The following is a 19,556-nucleotide window of genomic DNA, read 5'->3' on the forward strand; positions in this document are numbered from 1 at the left end:
GGGGGGGGCTTAAATCACATAATTCACAATTCATTCACTTAACTTAATTCTATATTAAATTAACTTAATTCTGAAGGCAGCCCTGTTTAGGGAAGCTTTTAATATTTAATAAATTATTGTATTTTAATACTTCTGTTGGAAGCTGCCCCGAGTGGTTGGGGAGGAAACCCAGCCAGATGGGCGGGGTATAATTTATTATTATTATTATTATTATTAGCATATTCAGAAATTTCACATGGTATAGTTGTCCTGGGACTATACCACTCAGAATGCAAGTGGAAGATTGCTCAGTTCATGGATGAGATTGGGATATAAGTAACAAGGTTGGCCTTGCAGAGAAAGTCTGGCAGTGGACCTCTGTCTGCTACAAAAGCAAGATACTTGGACAAGAGAGCAAATGATGTCAGCTGTCTAAGGATACTGGCTTCCCATGGCGATTTGATTTCACAGCATTTGTTCAATGTTGCACACAGCTCTCAGTAAATTTTGTAATACATCAATAAACCCTGAAGCTGTTGACATCGTGTGGTTTTTTTTTAATGGGATACAAAGTAATAACAACCATGTAACAACAGAGGTGTATTCTGGATGTGGTATTAGTCTTCTGTAATGAGCCTGAAATAATGGGTCTTTGGTTTCCAAACTAGACAGCTTTTACATTTCCCCCCTTGTGCCCTCTGGGTTTTTTCCCCCCTCCCCCTCAGCCATCAAGAACGCGCAAGGGGCATACTATCTGAATGGCCACTGGACGATTGAGTTCAGCCGTGCCTTGCATATTGCTAGCACAGTTGTGCATTATGACAGGGGTTCTGAGGGGGACCTGGCACCCGAACTTCTCCACGCCAGGGGCCCAACTACTGAGCCGTTGGTCATTGAGGTAAGCCCAGTTTCCTGTTTTGTACATTCTGCTCCTCTTCCAGCTACCACAGAGGAGATGCTCAGCATTATTCCCAGAGGGAACTGAGGGACCTTAAATAAAAATGCAATGGCATGTAGATTGAAGGGAGAATAGCCATTTATTGGCCAAAAAACCAACAGTGAGGGTGGATAAGAGAACTTGCATATATGTTACCTTCGCAACTGTGCATTAAGATCCATTTAGATTATTGCCTGTTGCCGAAAAGAGGTGCGGGGTACGCCCTATTCCCCAGCAAGAAAGCAGTTCCTTCTTTTAACTGCAGGAAGACTGTTCTTTGTGAAATAGGAAAGGCATAAAGTAGACCCTGGGTGGGGAGGACAGTCCCAAACTGGACATGAGCAGTGGATAGAAAGGGAGTGTGCTTTGGCAAGGATCTGGGTGTTAGGTGTAGTCCATACATAGAGCAGATGAAGCGGGGAAAGTTCCTGAGCTGTAGCTTTCCAGTCAGCAGATGGGTGATCACATGGATTAATGCCTCTCAGCGAACACAAGCCCATTTCCAGGAATGGTTTTACCACCTCATCTGCCCTTTTGAGGTGAACTGGGCCAACGACAGACAACACAGCTACAAGAGTGAGGAAAGCAGTGATTTGCATTACACCTTATTTGCCTCTTCCCTTTTCAGCTTATCAACCAGGAGCCAAACCAAGGGGTGCATTATGAATACTACCTGCCAACACAAAGGCAGAGCTTGGGCTACAGCTGGGCCTATGGTTCCTGGGGCGAATGCAGTGCTGAGTGTGGTGGAGGTAAGAACCTATCAGGAGTTCAATGTGGATTTGAAGCTGCATGTGCCTTGAATTTTTCATTCTCATTCACATGCCATTTTCAGCATCCAACTGGCAGCCTGCAGGAAACTCGATTTTTTTCCAATTCAGGGAAAATCCAAAAAGGGAAGATAATCTATTATAAAAGCATTCGCTATCTGGCTGTGGACACACCGAAGAGCATTATGTGGGCAGCTACTGGTTTCTGTGGTGCCATTTGATGCCACACCCCCTATTTCCATTTTGCTCCTGTCGGGCATAAAATTGAAAGCAGTCATGTGTGGATGAAGGCTGTCAAGTTCTCCCTTTTTAAAAAAGGAAATTCCATTATGCTGAATAGGCTTCCTCGCGAGAAAAGGGAAAACTTGACAGCTATGCTTGAAGATGACAACACAAAAACAGCAACCCATGTATGTGTGAATGCCCTCGTGTGGACACAGCCTTCTACTTAAATTTTGCTGCTTGGGTTTGATGAAGATGATGGAATGCTATATTGTTCTTAGATGTATAGTGTTTCTAATCTCTCTGTAGTTTTAACTGCTGCTGTGGATGAGTGGCGGTAACCAACATCCTTTGCTGTTTTTATTTTATAGGTTATCAGACACGTTTGGTCTTTTGCACTATTGACAATGAAGTATATCCAGATTATATGTGCAGAGATAAACCACAGCCAGAAAACAACCGAACTTGTGGTCTTCAGCCATGTCCCCAGACAAAACGGTGAGACTTGATTTGGCTTCCCTGCCGGATTTGAACCATTAGATCAATGAACCTGGCAATTCTGAAATCCCTAGGCAGTGTCTCTCTTCTGCCCTTAATGCTGCCATTGGAAATGTAGATAAGGAGAAATTGTGGCTCCTAATGGGCATGAAGATGATAAAACAGATTGTTATTCAAGACAATTCTTTGTGCTGACAAGCTATTATGGGGTGGTTTTAGTATCTTTGAAAATGCTAAAAAGGACAGGGCAAAAAACTCAGTCTGAAGGCCCATAGAACTTCTCCAGGCTAAGTTGGAGGCTGGTGTCATGCTGGAGAGCAGCCATTGTGGTGAACCCTAGTGGTAAGTGACAAGTCCCTATGTGGGGAACTAATTTTAATTTCATCCAGAGGTTATTTGGACGTGATTATTTGCAGAGATATAGAATGGATTTTCTGTGTCCTGGCACTGAATTTTTTATGTAGGAATGAGATTTATGCTCAGGATAGTGTACAGATTTTAAGGTTTCCCTTCAAATTGCCATATGACACTTCCCTTGCGGAGAGAGATGGGCTGTGGAGCTTTTCCACTTTCAGAACTTCTCAGGATCCAAAGCTAACTTCCAGTGTGCCATTTTGTGGGTCCTTGTAACTAGACTGGCACAAGCAGTTCAATACACGTGCATCAGACAAACATGGGAGCTGTGTGCATGTATCACTGATGTATCTCTTTGTGTTGTCTCTAAATGCAAGTGCAAGAGGGGCAATTTGAGGTCATAGTGTAGAAGTAGGTGGGTTTAACTTCACACACACACACACACACACACACACACACACACACGGTAATCTCCCACTCTTGCAGCTTCAAGTAGCTCCCAGACACTTGCAATAAGATACCTGAAAATCTTCCATGGCTAATACTTTGGGGGGATGCTTCAGGGAACTGGTACAGGAAGAAAGGGTCAGCTGCTACTCCCCCATATGGCCTTGATCCAAATTGGACCCCAACTCCATAGCAGCTTTTTTATTTAAAAACAACAACAACAACACACACCAGGGCTGCATGAATAAATTTTCAACATCTCGTCTAGTTTGGCCCTAAAAGACCATTTGCAGTCATGCTGTAGCAGGCAACCCCAGATGTCTATATATTCACTTTTGGCTTTAAAATCTTTGTTCTATATATATAAAGGATATCTTACCTCTATCTGCCGGGAGCATGGAGCCGCAACACAGCATGGAGCTTACAAACAAAGAGGTAACAAGGAGAAAGTGACTGCAGAGGCCCTGCTCAGTTCCTCTTTCCCTTTCCCCCACCTACAACAGTGGTCTTCAAACTTCTTTTTAATTGTGCAGAACAAATCCGTGCGTATTGCCAAGGAACTCTGGGTTGTGTTCTGAGTTGCACATTCAGTTCATGTGGATGATGTGGTATCCTGGCCATTCCTGTGGAGCTTCACCATTGCCCAGTGCATGCCCCCAGACTGCATCCATTGGCTGCACATCGCAGGACCAATTTGCTAATAATGGACAAGCTGTCTTTAAGGTCAGCCATACACCAAAGAACCCAGGGCAAGTTTCTGAGGAGTGCCAGGGTTCATAGGCATAGCCGGCGGGGCGGGCAGGGGCCAGCTGCCTCCCAAATCAATACAAATCTGAGATTCTGCCCCCCCCCCCAAACAATAATCCTGGCTACTCTCGTGCCAGGGTTCTTTAGGATATTGTTTGAAAGCCACTGTTCTAGATTGCTTAGAGCAGCTTTCCTCCTTGGTGATGGTCTCAGTGGCTGCTTATAGCTTTGGCTTTTCTCTGTAAATCATGATAGAGTGTGGTAGATGCTGGGGAAACAGAGCTTTGCCTACCTAGGAGTGGCTGACCTGTTGTCATCCATCCTTTCCCATTGGACATGCTGGCTGGGGCTGATGGGAACTGGATAGGGACAGCCTAACTTCTCATGTCTATGCACTGGTAACCTATTTAGATTGTGATTACTCAGGCTGCCTTTGAAGATGGTTGAGAAACTGCAGCTGGTGCAGAATTCTGCAGCCAGATTGTTGGCTGAAGCAGGAAGATCCATACATATAACACCAGTTCTGGCATGATTGCAGTAGCTACTGATTGGTTTCTGGGCTGAATTCAGAGTGGTGGTTTTGACCTATAATGCCTTATGTGGCTCAGGACCCCAATACCTTGAGGATCACCTCTCCCGACATGAATTAACCTGGACCCTGTAATCGCCATCTGAGACCTTTCTCTATGTGCCCCCTTCACAGGAGACCCGGAGGGTGGCAACACATTAAGGGGGCTTTTTGGATCTTTATCTATTTTGTGTAGACACCAAATAGCCTTTTTACCTGGGCTTTGGGCCCTTAATTTGAAAGGTTTCAGGTATTTGTGGCCTCTTATGATAGGGCAGGATCTGTAAGAACTGACTTATCTGTATAGATGTGTTTTTAGGAGTCTATTGGCTGTGTTTGTTGTAATTGGTTTTAGTGTTTATATTGTTTTTGTAAGTTGTAGGTAAAGTGACATAATAATAATATAATGAAGAAGAAGAAGTTGCATTAAAATTATCCTATGCCGTTCACAGGATGGGGAAGAAGTTTTATCTCATTGCACTGATCATAGGCCATTGCATCATAAAAGCACTTGCCACTGGGTGGCACCAGGCAAAATTCCTCCTGGCATCTAGGACCAAGAAAAATTTTCAGATAGTGTTTCTAGTTTGCAGTCTTTTTTTGTATTGTCTGGCCATGATAACAGAGCTGGCTAGATTGATCATCTGCCAACTGAGTTTATTTTTATCAATAAACTTCCTTTGGGAAGCTGAGCTCCAGTCTCAAGGAAACTCTTGCATAGTATCACTTTGGGTCTCCTTCCCTGTCGTGATGGGTTCAGTTTATTTTACTGCAGCTTGGAGGACTGAATTGTCCATTAATGCTCAATATAGACAAATGGCTATTGATTGCAAGTACAATCTTTTCCTTCTGAATATAGATCTTGCTACTGTCATCTTTGTGATGGAAGTTCTTTGGAAGGTTGGGAGGGTTTAATGTCAAAGCATGCAGATAGAAAAGCATATTATTTCAGGAATGTCAGGTCTAGGTAGAGGAAACTTTGTTAGTCTTGGTTTCAAACTAGACAGGTCACTGGAAAATATGTAATCGGTCTCCAGAGGGTTCCCCTCGTCCAGACATTGCCATATGCCGAATCAGATCAAAGAAGCAGTAGAATGCTTAACTCTTTCCCCCGGACCATTTCTCTAATAACAAAAAATACAGATAGGTCACAGAAGAAAGGTTATCATAATTCAGAATTTGGAGGTTATCCTTCTTTGGAATATATATGACCTTGCTTTTTCTCAACAGTATGTGCACCTTTGCTTCATCAAAGCCAGTTCAGTTTCTTTCTGCTCTTTCTGTGAGAGAGACTTCCACAGTACCTAATAGCTTCCACCACTGAGGCATCCTCTAGCCATTCAGTCTGAAACTAGCCTCTTAATCCATTCCATTCCTCCCAGTACCATAATCTTTTAATCTGCAGTCACACCCATTTTAAATGCTTTTAGATACTTTTCGCTGTTGCCCAAGTTATTGCTTTTTTTTATTTATTCAATTACTTGAAAATGGCAAGCCTCCCTTTCGTCCCATGGATTTTCTTGCTGCCGGCATTGGCTTCTTGGTTCCTTGAGAGATGCTGCTTCTGTATTTACAGCTGGAAGATCGGGGAATGGGGAGCTTGTTCTGCCACCTGTGGAGGAGGCACCCAGACTCGTTCCGTTTATTGCGTCTCCCACCACGGACCTGGTTCTCAAAATGCTGTGGATGATGCCGAGTGCGCATCCTTGACAGAGAGGCCACGTAGCATACAGCCTTGCAACATGCGTCAGTGTGCAGCATGGACCACAGGGCCTTGGTCTGAGGTGAGTTTGTCCTACAGGTTCAGTGAACATATAGATAGATGGTATAGCCCAGTTACCTCGGTGGTTTGAGGAGGAAAAGAAAACACAAGCTCACCTACTCCTCCCATTTTGCACTCTTGAGTCTCCCCTCATATATCACCACTTTGCCTGTGCCTCTTTGCTCATGAGGTGGGTTCCCCCTCTCTCTCCGCCTTGAGAGAAATCAACAATTCAGGCTTACACAGATTGAATAGCCCTTCCCCCTCACCAAAAAACTTGGGAATAGTAATTTTGTGAAAGAGGCTAGAGCTGTGTAACATAATTATGAGGATGCTCATCAGGATTTGGGGAGCAAGCCATGACAGTTAAATTGGTATAAAACCAATATAAATACTTAATTCTTTGAATTCCTTCCCAAAATGTATTTCTTTGGCAAAGCTTTATTTTAGTCATCCTTGTTTCGCCATCTCTGATAATTGGTTGTCATTTATTGAAGTGCGTATTTTATGAATTGCTTTCCATGAAACATCCCCATGAGCCATCACCAGGCTGGCTTCATGAGGAAGCTAGTTGTTGTTATTTCCAGCCATTGCTAAATTCATGTTTTTACTCAAATTCTGACCCTTCACTTAATGTAGTGATTATTGGGGAGGAGATCTGCCCATGTACTGCAATATTTGCAGACATGTCAAAACCAAAGTATAATTATGTTTCAATCAGTATGTTAGTCTGGAAGCAGGAAATTGGGTGGTCCAAACAACAATTTCCTTGATCCCTATTCCTAATTTTTGCATTATTCCTACCTTTTATATCTTGGATAGATTAAAAGCTCTTTCAGTAGGCATACCTTCAATTTATGTATTCTATACAGCACTGTAGCACAATTGGATGGTATGAAAATGGCTAGTAGGAAAAAGTTTTTAAAAATTGGTGCTAACTCTCACATGTGTGTATGCATGTGTAATGTATGTATACATACACTTATGTACGCAGACACAACAAATACGGGACATAAATGTATATGACAGGTATCATGTAAATGAATATTACCAAAAATTCCACTTCTGAGTTATTCTTCCCATCCAGAGGAAGCTTAACCATAGAATATCTCACACACTGAATTACTCTTTCTGGGACAAGAGGATTTCTGAAAACTTTTAAAATGTGGAGTGAGCGGACCAAATACATGCAATAGATAAAGAGGTACGGTACATTTCTTGCAGTGACTGTCATTTATTTTATTTTTACAGTGCACAGCTAGTTGTGGGGAAGGTATTCAGACCAGGACTGTAAATTGCATGTCAGAGCTGGGCTCTCGGACTCTCGAAGTTGCCTGCTTGACACAACCAAAACCTTCACACACCCAGTCCTGCACTGGTGAGAATTGTATCCAAGAGATTGGCTGGCATATTGGAGACTGGGGACTGGTAAGCATTGCAACAATTTCTGCCTACTTTGCTATAGGTAAAAAAAAGGTACCTGTACTTTCCTATACCCCCAGTTTATCTGTCCGTTGCTGCCTCTCCGCTGCCTCTTTCAGGCCGTTTCCACACTAGGGCATTAATCCATATGTAGATCTTCACACATGAATGTTTCCTATGTTGTGCACTTGAAATCTGTCTCAGTGTTTTCAGTCTACAGTAGTGGGTGGTTCTTGATGGAATATGTTCATGCTGTGTGTTGTCCCTTCCCGACAGTGAGTACTTCTCCACTTACCACAGGACCGCTGTGGGCATACACACAGATATCTGTTTACCTGTGCTTGCCCACTTACATTTTTATACCAGATTGGCACAAAATACAATAAATAATCATTTTAAAGACAAAAATGTCGCTCCAAGCCAAGCAATGATTTTGAGTTGGTTGCATGAAAGGCTGCAACTTCCTTTCCTGCCCCTTTCCTTTCCCACCTTTTGTACCTGCAAGGATAAATCTTATGTTTATTTTTAATGCAGCTGTTTTGTAGAAGATCAGCTCTGCACAAAAGAACCCCTTTAAAAATAAAAAGACCACTTAGCTGCCTTCAGAAACAACCAGTGGAAAAAGGCGGGCTGGGTTTTTTTTTTTTTTTTTTTGCCTTTGTGCAAAGAAAATGGAAGTAGGGGGTGTGGCAGTGAAATGACATCACACATGCTTTGAAAAGAACACCTGCTTGCACAATGAGCTTCAGTTGGGTAACATGGAGTTTTATATTGGATTTTCTTCCATTATCAGATTATCTGTGGATTACGAAAATCCAAATTTAGCAGGGGGGAAGTGTGGGCTGCCGTTTGGGTGAGGAGAATGTTGTGTGGACAATGGAAAGAAAAACAGAGACATAAGCAGCTTCAAATCCACACATTAAATTCCAATGTGGACAACCCCTTTACAAGACCTCTTTGCATCAATGTAGCCTTTGTTGAACCGCTGGAATAATGGAAGCTAAAGTGAGAATGAGATCACCTCAAGCATGGTTGATAAGTAGAATTGTTGTATTAAGACACAAAACAGACATTATAATTTACAGCCCAGCTCGACTATACATGCCTGTGGAAAGTGCTGGTGAATGAATCATGCTCACATTATCACTTTCTGTGGGAATTTGTTTATTTCACAAAATTTAAACACCACTTGACTGTAAAGTATGGAGAAGATATAATTGGAGCCAACATAATTTGTAAGTTTGTCTGGGACTAACCTATCCACTGACCTGGAAATAATTTTTCCATTTATCATTTTATTCTCCCACCAAGGCCTACAACCTACTAGCGGTTACCTGCTCACTACCTGAAAATTCAGGTTTTAACACCTGCTCCCTGAAACTCATAGGGTTACCCTCTCAGGATAGTGTTACTCTTGTAGCGTTACTCTCTTGGGTTACAGCCCCCTAGTAACTTGGTTTACACTTTGTGATCTAGTGCTCAAAGAGCTGTGACTCAGGCATCCGAACGCGCCAGGTCATGTGTGCAGACGGGGATTCCAAGTTCTACAACCACGAGATGTGCCGGGCCATCCAGCCGCAGATACCAGCCATGCTTGGAACATGCAACACCCAGCCTTGTCATCTACCACAGCGTAAGTGAAAGCTATTAGCTGTCCACAACCCTCCTTGGTTCTATTCCTACCCAGTATCCATTTTGGGACACCTGGGCTGTTAGAATGCATAGTGCCACCACCTTTACATAACAGATTCAGCATTAGGTGTTGTTTTCTTTTGCTGCTCCTAAACCATGAGTGGGCAACATCTTCTCTTTTTTAAATAAAGGCCCGTTGACCCATGGGAGAAATCAGTTGGGGGCCTGAGCCAAAGATGGTCAGAGCTGCAGCCAACAGTGGGAGGACCCAGTAATAAATTGTGTAAGTGCCTCTCCAGTGACATATACAGTACCGTGGATTAAATTATGTCATTAGCGGCACAAGAGGGGCCTAGAAGCCTCCAAGCTGGCTGAAGCAGATTGGGTCTTCCTTGCTCAATGTTGGAATCACTGAGATGTCATCAGGATAGCAACAAGGTCTAGAGGCTTCTTGGGCCTTTTCATACCTACTGATGAAGAGACGGGCCTTTCTGTTTTCCTGCTAACTGCTCTTTAAAAAGGAAAAGGAAAAAGGAGATGCCAGAGATTGAACCTGGAAACTTCTTCCTTCAATGCATGTGAACTGTCTCTGCTCTTTTGGCTACATATTACATATACCTAATCAAACTTTGGAAGCTGTCAGAACAATGACGAGAAAAGCAACAGGTTTATTATCTGGATGTGCTAGGGTATCCGTTAGGGTTGGCAAACGTCCGTAATCTCCTGGCAAAATTTTTGGGGGAAATCCGGACGTATGGCAACCCATGTCGGCAGTGTCGCTTTTGCCAATCCTCCTTAAAAATAGCTCAAAAATGTCAACAACTTTGTGTGTGTCCCCCCAAAAGCTCAACATCTTTATTAGTCTGCTTCTTATTGAAATCAATTAATATTATAGTTCCACATAAAGCAGTACGGAACAGCATCTGATTGGTTCAATTGAAGCTGCCCTAAAAATCTGCCCCCAATGTCAAGTCATACAGACTCAGAAACAATCCGGTTGGTGCTTCTCTGTTTCAAAAGTGTAATAAAAGTAGGTCCTTTCTCCTTACTTTTCTGTTTCTGTTTTGGTGCATTTTTGCCTCATAATAACAACATCTCACATCTCAAGCCCTGGGTGTGAAAGCCTGCAAAGGTGACTTTTTGCAGCTTCATTTTCACATGTTTTGAAGTTCCATTCCCCCACCCCACCACAACATTAAAAAAACATATAATTGAAGCTTCCTTTCACTGATTTCCATGAGAGCAGGATTTTTTTGGGTTAGAGGATAATTTAGAACAATTCTCTCTGCTCTGCCCCCTCCCTGCTCACCTAGTTGCTGAAGACACAGATGATTTTAGGTATTCCCAGTTGTTGATATTGATCTTAGTTCAATGTTTCTAACCTACGGATACTGATCTCATTGCAGAGGTTCCCAGTATGCAAGACTCTGCAGGTTACGATGTCAACCGCCAGACCTTACTGACCCGATACAATCCTGACCAAGGCACCATAGGTTTGAAACTACCTGAACTTTGCTTTCTTTCTCCAATGTTTATGTTGTTGTTTTTGTACCTTCCTTTTAAACCACAGAGCTTAGGGCTTGCCGATCAGAAGGTCGGCGGTTCGAATCCCCGCAACGGGGTGAGCTCCCATTGCTCGGTCCCAGCTCCTTTCAACCTAGCAGTTCGAAAGCACGTCAAAGTGCAAATAGACAAATAGGTACCGCTACAGTGGGAAGGTAAATGGTGTTTCCGTGTGCTGCTCTGGTTCACCAGAAGCAGCTTTGTCATGCTGGCCACATGACCCGGAAGCTGTACGCCGGCTCCCTCGGCCAACAACGTGAGATGAGTGCCGCAACCCCAGAGTCGGTCATGACTGGACCTAATGGTCAGGGGTCCCTTTACCTTTACCTTTGAATAGCTTTACAAAAAGTTAATAGTCTTTATGGCCCATATGTATGTAGAGTAGAGCTCTCTGAGGGAAAGATGGGAAATGAGGTGGGCTCTGGCCCAAGCCAGTGTCTGTCTTTCATTTTCCTGACTCTTTAATGATGATATGCTACTTTGAAAAGAAAGCAGTCGTAAATATGGAGGTAGGGAAGTCAAACCCCAAAAAGCTTTCCTAACCCAGGAGCCCAGAACCACTCGTCTACCACCACACATCTTGCCAATCTCCAATGCCTGGTAGTGGGTCCAGCTGAAATATTGCCTCACGCCCCTCCCTCCTTAAGGAACGTGAAACTGCTTTATGAATTCTGCTTTATTCAGTGTTATTTCTAGGGCAGATTCTGAGAGGGCCGCTGGGCTAGGAAAGCTTTTTGGGGTTCATTATCCTGGTGGGATGTTGCCTGATCCTGCATACTGAGGCCAGTTTCAAATGTGTGCAGGGCTTCTCCCCAAAATGAACAGGGCCAGACAGTAGTCACATACCCTTAGCACATAGAAAATCACAAACACTTGACCGAGACACACACTTGGCACGCAAACACATATGGACAGGGGCGATCTAAGACTCTAACATAATGCAGGAACAAAAAGCAGTTGTGTGGAATTTCTAAGAAAGGGTCACATTCAGCTAATTTTTACTCTGAGTAGACCTATTGAAATCAAAGGACCTAAGTTAGCTGTGACTGTTAATTTCAGTAGGTCAACTTTGAGTTGAATACAACCCGAAGTGCCTGTCCTGCTAGGACAGAACGAGAGGCCCTGACATATAACCATAGACCAGGGCTTAACTCTAGACGTGATCCAGTAACTGTGGGTACATGCCATAAGATATTATGTTTTTCAGCTTCTGCAAATGAAAGAATAACCCAAGTTGGTTCTACTACTCATCACCAAGTCCAGCCCAATGGAGATCATGAGTCCAATTTCTTGCCCCTTCAACGGGAGTCTTACTTAGGATCCTCAGTGTCCCGCCACTTCAATTCCCATCAAAATGTTGCCTCAACAACTGACGTTCAAGACTGCAACCAGAGCCTTCATGGTTGCTGTTCAGATGGCCAGACTGTGGCCGCTGGTCCTTTTGGGCAAGGCTGCCCATTTGACACTTGCCATCAGAGCAGGTAAGACAAGCTGGTTAAATCCATTTAATCTGCCAGCAAAGGTAATTTGTTTGAACAGATCACACCAATATTGGTTTCCATTCTTTTCCCCTGCTATAGGTATGGGTGCTGTCCTGATGGAATATCACCTTCTCAGGGGCCAAACAAGGAAGGGTGCCCACAATACTACAGTGATGTTTATGTGAACAGGAATGAACCTGCTGTTGCCGCTCCAACAGTAAGGGTGACTCCAGACATCCTTCTTGTTGTGCATTCATAAAGATTTGTGCTCATGATGGTACCAGGGTGGTTACACGCAATCCTGCTTTAATACTGTTTGCATCTGCAAATGCTTTGTGTCGGACATACAGCCTCATTTCCAATCAGTGTATGTACTGGATCTTCCTGATGAAATCCTATAACTTTTTCTACCAGTGATGGGGGAGAGGGTGCTCCCCTGCTTTTGTTGCATTGTAGCACAATAATCCAATAAGGCTGGAGAATCATAGAATCATAGAGTTGGAAGAGACCACAAGGGCCATCCAGTCCAACCCCGTGCCAAGCAGGAAACACCATCAAAGCATTCTTGACATATGCCTGTCAAGCCTCTGCTTAAAGACCTCCAAAGAAGGAGACTCCACCACACTCCTTGGTAGCAAATTCCACTACTTGGTAGCAAATTCCACTGTTCTGTGAGAAGCCTCGCAGAACAGCTAGTAAAGCAAAATGATGTGTGGTCAGTCCAGTATAAATCTACCACTAATGCACTACTGGTATTATGTTGTACACCTAGCATAGGATAGGATTTATGCCAGACGTTCTAGGTGAAATAGCTTAACAGTAGTCAGTAAATATTTATACTGCGAGTGGCACTGTGGTCTAAACCACTGAGCCTCTTGGGCTTGCCGGTCAGAAGGTTGGTGGTTCGAATCCCCATGACGGGATGAGCTCCCATTGCTCTGTCCCAGCTCCTGCCAACCTAGCAGTTCTAAAGCATGCCAGTGCAAGTAGCTAAATAGGTACCACTGTGGCAGGAAGGTAAATGGCAACTCTTTGCGCTCTGGCACTTGTTAGTGTCCTGTTACACCAGAAACAGTTTAGTCATGCTGGCCACATGACCCGGAAAGCTGTCTGGAAAAATGCCAGCTCCTTCGGCTTGAAAAGTGAGATGAGTGCTGCAACCCCATAGTCACCTTTGACTGGACTTAACCATCCAGGGGTCCTTCACCTTTTTTTACCTTTACCTTATACTGTATAATACCAACAGTGTGCTAGATTAGAAGTTTTGGATCTTGGCTCCGGTTTTCAGTTAAACCTATGGTGATCTTCTCCTTTCAGGGATCTAAATAGGTCCCTTCATTCAGGTGATGACTTTGAGGCATTACAGTTACCGGTACATTGTGATTGTATTGCATACATTGTGTAATGAGTAATAATACTAATACCTAACACACCCACACACACAGTTCTAGTGGGTCAGTTACACATTGAGGTAGGGTGTGTGTGAGAGAGGAAGACTAGCTTACTTAAAGTCACTTGAGATCACCTGGTTCACAGCTCAGTATTATATAGGGACCATATTGCCCAATCTGTAATTGTGCAGTCCATAATGCCCCAAGAAACATCACTGAAGTCGGGTTAGTATTCGAAGTACGTTTTGTAAATGTTTCTCTGGAGTTAATGATAAACATTTAGACCTTCAGGGGGATCTGTATCTCACAGGAAACAAACAGAAGTACTGGATGAACCAGATTGCTCGCAGCGTATATTGTGATAAATTTTCAGATCAATGGTATGTGACTAGAGTATTGTCCAGATAGCAGACACTGAGTTGTAGCATCCCATTGTCCATTCTGGACCCACAAGCAGTATTTTGGCTTTTGGGCACCCTGGACATTAGCCCTTGCTCTGACGCCATGGTCCCTCTCCTTTCTTCCTTATTTTCCTTCAACCACTTCTGGGCCTGCAGCTGCCTCTGGCAATCATGCTTGGATCCTGTCCCAGCTGCTTTGCTAAGCACAAGTAGTAGTAGGAGCCTCTCCAGTGGCTGAGGATTGCATTTGCAACACCTAATTATCTACTGCATTTTTTAGCAAAGTGCATGGGCTCAGTTCCCAGGGATACTGATGGTGGGTGTTTTGAGAACAAAGTGGGTGGGAGCTTTGCCCAGCTGCTCGGGCCATCTGGAGAAACATCCAATTTATTCATAGGTGGGCAGACTCTTGGGTTTCCTGTATTGTCTGAGCTGATGGTCCCCATTTAGTTCACACTAGGCAAGGGGTCAACTTTACAAGCCTGAAGCAAAAGAAGAAGAAGAAAGATTTTTCTTTTCCTTAGCATGTCACTGGAACAGCTTATGAAACAATTCCCCTGCTCCCAATATTGCTTATAATTGTTAGTAGCAATTATTCCAAGTCAAAGAGAAACATTTTGGTGCATGTCTTCATTATCTGCCAAAGTTGCCCCATCAGGTGCTTAAAAAGGGATGGTTGGTCTTATCTCCTGCTGTGGATTTGTTTATTGGTTTGGTTTTGTGGTATGAGATCTTTTACACCATCTTAGTAATGAGACCATCTCAGTAACTTCCCGCTTTGTCCAAGGCAAGCCGGGCTCTGTCCCAGGAGAGGCCAGCAGAGGAGTGTCGTGTTTCTACGTATGGTTGCTGCTACGACAACGTTGCTTCTGCTTCTGGGCCTCAGGGGGACGGATGCCTCAATAGACCCAGCCAACGTAAGTGATACTTAGGTTTTGAAAGGTGGTTTACCCATTGCTTCCTGCCAACATGAACAGAATCACTTTACATCCTTCTTCATGGCACTGTGAGCTATAGACAATCCATTATCCTAAATAATAATAATAATAGCAATCCCTTGGCCAGAATTTAGAATCAGTCTGAAATTCCCCCCTTAAGATCCCAGTCTCTGAATTCTGGTGGCTTTGTAAGAAATGCCTATTAAATAAGCAGAGTACCATTTCAGTTCCGTTTTATGGGGCTTCTACATTCAGTGTTCCTGACGGGAAGGAATCACTTAACACATTTCTGTTATCGAATTATTCTTGTTCAGCTACCCTGAAGAATGAATGACTGCCGAGCACAGTTTCCCAGAAAGGAAAACAGCATGGGCAGTGGCAGGGACCAAGCGACTGCAGCCTTCAAGCCACCTGGCACCTTGCCGTCTTTTTCAAAGCTGCATTGTTTAACACAGTCGGCTACTTCTGGTTGGCTTCTGCAAGCTGTGATGGGCATAGGCCCAACCTAGAAGTGCTCACCCACATACCCTTGAAGCACAATGCCTGGTTTTGTGAGCAGCGCCATTTGATACAGAGACAGAACTGAGCCTCTGATAACGTGAATCCTGACTCCCATCTAAGGGCAAATCCATAATGCAAACTTTACGTGCAAATTATTTTAAATGAATTGCCCCAGCTTTCTCGAAAGAATTCTAGAAAACGGTACTGATTTTTTTTTAAAAAAGATCAGATCTTGCTGCCTTTTTTTACACCTGCTCTCATAATGCCTGACCCCCTGCTAGGCTTTTTCAGGTGCTGAGGCAGAATACTCCTTATTCCCCAGACTCGTTTATCTAAGCTTCCAGTGACTGCTTTGTACTGCCATAGCATCCTTTATGCCAGGAACGCTGGCATGACTTTCCAACAGTTGAGACCTGGGCAGTGGTGACAGGATGGGAATGGCATGTGCTCTCACTTGAGGTGAGGGCTAGGCAAGTCTGAGAGAGTGTGTGCTTATCCCACTGCTTCTTACCTGATGGCTCCACCCAGAGTGAAAACACTCTCCAGTTGCCCTTGCACCATGAATAGGGCAGCACACTTTGCACAGTCTTTCCTGGACTGGTCTGCAGTGCACATCTGACTTTATTGTTTACTTGTACTAGCTGTACACACAGTTCTTGAAAAAGGCTATGACAAAATCAAACAGTAGAAAATAGTTTTGCTGTGCCTAAGCAACATGTAGTGAATGAGCAAGGGTTGATAGCAGGCTTCAAGTTCCTGATACCTTCTTGTCATGTGGCTTGATTTACTGAACATCTTACAGACGAACAGTGATTTGGGGCTCATCCACACTTCTGCTTGTCCTGTGCCAAGAAAGCTTGGGCCTGAGAAGTTTTCAACTTACCCTGTGCTTTCTAGGTGTGGCTCCACATGACTTTGCCACGTGCCCCTGGAAAACCCGCTCTTTGTGCTTATCACACTTCCTCTTGTCCTGCTGCTTCCCCCACCCTGGGGCATCTGCTCTTTAAAGCTCATTCAGAGCAAATGGCAATTTGGGTTTTCTCCAGATTGACATTTGTTCCGATTTAACACTAAAGAGCGGGTTTTCCATGGGAAAGGAGTGGGGCGGGGGGGGGGGAATCACTCAGACCCATGCTTTCTAGGCATGGGACAAACAGAAGTGTGGATGAGCCCTGAGTGGGGATGTGGTCAGAGGAAGATTAGTGTATCTGCTTAATCTATAACAACTGCTTCTCTCCTGACATTTCCTATTAGCTTATCCTATCGGTTGCCTGCTGCCCAGCGCCCATGGCCCCTGCACAGATTGGACTACCCGCTGGTACTTTGTACATGACGTTGGGAAATGCAATCGGTTCTGGTATGGGGGCTGCCATGGCAACAACAACAACTTTGCTTCTGAAGAGGAGTGCATGAAAACTTGCCATAGATCAGTGGGAAGCAGTGATGTGGGACATCACCACCATGCTGCAGTTCCTAACATCCACTCTAGTTCTCACCTGCGAGGAGTTGCTGAGGAGCAGCACCAACAGCAGCCTGCAAGAGGAGCCATGAGTCATAGCCATGGAGGAGGAGGAGGACGTGGGGCTTTCCATGCTCACACTGACTCAGAAACTCACTCATTGCTACATCATGGGGAAAGAGGCTGGGGAAGGACCATGACTATAGGTAGCCTGCCTGAGTCTCAGCAAGGGATGGGGGAAAGAAGGAAGGATCCAGCAAACCACCTTCATGGTTTAGGGGAAACCGTGGTCTCTGGACACTCTGAGAGGCGGCAGACTGTCAATGGTCAGACAGTTCACCGTGAGCATGAAGGGTGGAGGAGAGAATCTGCAGCAGATGGATCAGTAGTGAATGGATTTGAGCGCCAAGCCTCAGCAAGCTCTTCTTTCCCTCATTCTTTAAACAGGTAACATTTTGCAATAGCAGGCTTCTCTGCTAGTTGTTGTTTTCTGCAGCATGAGATTGTTTTGCTGCAGGGTGAGGACAGACAACCTATCATAAAGGATTCCAATATAAGCCTGACACAGGAGTAATCCCCTCCACCCCCTGGAAATGTGAGCTACCCAGTACCAGTATTTTCTTCTTAAATTTTAAAGTAGTCATGCATTCCTTTTTATACACCCACAACCACTGACTTCACAAAGGGATGTGAATGAGTTGGGTCTGCTAACAGACTTGTAGTCAGCTGTATCTCTCCTGACTCGTGCTGGATTCTAATGCCTGGCAGTTGTGGTCTTTTAAAATCTGTTGTTGCGAGTAACTTCAAACTCTTACTGGGGCCTTTGGGTATCAAAAGACAGTTAGCTAAAAGGCCCCAGCTCTTGAACACACTACTGCAGGAATGGAGAACCTTTGCTGCCTCCCAGTGTTGCTGAACTTCAACTCCCGCCTTCCTTGGCCATTGGCTTGCTGTGGCTGTTGGGAGTTGTAGTACAGCAACATCTGGAGGGCCAAAGACTTCCCACCCCTGTTCTAAAGATAGGCATTTGGATATGACAACATGGTTCGGCCCTTCATCTAGATAAAGATTGTTCTGCATCAAGAACTGGTCTTCCAGAGAAGTGTGTGTTTATGAATTTTGGGTCTGGTTTGCATGTGATGCAGTAGGTTTAACTTTCTCCCCCAGTCGGTTTGCATTGTCTCTTCAGTATGCAGAAGACTCTTCTCCCACTGTTTCCATGCTTTAGCAACATGCAGACTGCTTCCAGCTCTGCCTAACATGGATCCACAGGGGCAGGTAAAATGCTATCATTAGTTACTCTAGACTCTATTGCAGGGCCGTCTTAAGCATACCCGGTGCCCTGGGGCCGTGGTGTGACGGATCCCTCCGGCGCCTCCACCCCGCCCTGTTTCCCAGTGCGGCGGGCGGGCGCAGAGCACAGCGCGGCTGCCGCCTGGAGGGCCAGAGCCCTGCGCATCCCAGCCTGGCCGTAGGGCCGGCCCTGGGCCAGGGGGCGCTGCCCGCCCCCTGTTGCAACGCCCCTGCACGCGGCGGAGGCGGCCCCAGGCCCGTGCGCCTCCGGAAAGCAGCCTGAAGCCGCTGAACAGCTGAGAGGTGCGCCTGGGGCGGCCTCCGCCGTGCCTCTCAGCGGGCGCAGCAGCGCCCCTGGTGGCCTGGCGCCCCGCGCCCCCGGACCCGCGCCTAGAAATGGCCCTGCTTTATTGCCCTTGCAAAAGCAACAGGCGTTTTCTCTCTTTATCGGCCGTTATGCATTTCCCACCCTGTCCTTTCAGGGCAGCCTTTCAACTCTGGGCTAACTACAGTATGTCTTTCAGGGTCTTCTTGGATGGACCGGAGTCTTCAGCAGTGGAGGCAGGCTTGGGACAAAGCATCCGTCTTCTCTGTAAGGCAGGCAGTTCCCGCTTCTCCAGAGTTGAATGGCAGAAGGATGGGCGGCCAGTGTCCTCTGACAGGTGAGCTTGACCCCTGGCACCCACCCCTGTGGTGGAACCCATCCTACTGAAACCTATTAACACCACAGAGGCTTTTGGGTGAGTGGAGGACTTTGACATGATTCTTATATTTTAGAATTCCTAGACACAGCAATTTCGATGAGTAGTGGTAGAAGCTCTCAATATATTATATGGAGCCTGCAACAGAATATTGCAGTGTGGAGCGCTGCTAAGGATTCCAACCACTGCACTCCATTCTTATGTACACACCAGCCACTGCTCACTGCCTTGGTTTTATATTCCACACCCTGCCCTGCTCCACACAGGATTTTTCTAAAGATTCCTTTGTACTTCTTTAAACTTTGGGGCTCCCTCAAGCCTGCTGCTACTCCCCTCTTGTGTGTGTGAATGGTGCCGAGTTCATTACAAAAGGACCAGCAGCATTCGGAGAACTGAGATTACTGTTGGTATTAAAGATTATTGACTGATATCAGACAGCACAGTGCAAAAAATTAAGTACTGAGCAAAATGGACTTCTGTGGCTCTTGTG

General features: G+C 45.0%; 1 protein-coding gene across 2 annotated transcripts in view; it reads left to right on the top strand.

Moving 5' to 3' along the window:
* The window catches only part of PAPLN (papilin, proteoglycan like sulfated glycoprotein), a 55,372-nt gene that overhangs the window by 25,547 nt on the left and 10,269 nt on the right, over window positions 1-19,556 (top strand). The window contains exons 9-21 of one of the 2 annotated variants that reach the window (XM_035112829.3): window positions 705-877; window positions 1,545-1,668; window positions 2,280-2,406; window positions 3,577-3,642; window positions 6,099-6,306; window positions 7,536-7,712; window positions 9,183-9,339; window positions 10,745-10,831; window positions 12,109-12,382; window positions 12,482-12,599; window positions 14,962-15,091; window positions 16,868-17,519; window positions 18,890-19,027. In XM_035112829.3, the coding sequence (XP_034968720.2) occupies window positions 705-877; window positions 1,545-1,668; window positions 2,280-2,406; window positions 3,577-3,642; window positions 6,099-6,306; window positions 7,536-7,712; window positions 9,183-9,339; window positions 10,745-10,831; window positions 12,109-12,382; window positions 12,482-12,599; window positions 14,962-15,091; window positions 16,868-17,519; window positions 18,890-19,027 (2,431 nt within the window). The remainder of the gene's footprint in view (window positions 1-704; window positions 878-1,544; window positions 1,669-2,279; window positions 2,407-3,576; window positions 3,643-6,098; window positions 6,307-7,535; window positions 7,713-9,182; window positions 9,340-10,744; window positions 10,832-12,108; window positions 12,383-12,481; window positions 12,600-14,961; window positions 15,092-16,867; window positions 17,520-18,889; window positions 19,028-19,556) is intronic. The other variant, XM_035112838.3, reaches the window with a different exon arrangement.

This window comes from Zootoca vivipara, chromosome 1, assembly GCF_965207765.1.
Source record: "Zootoca vivipara chromosome 1, rZooViv2.hap1.1, whole genome shotgun sequence".
NCBI classification, from domain to species: Eukaryota; Metazoa; Chordata; class Lepidosauria; order Squamata; family Lacertidae; genus Zootoca; species Zootoca vivipara.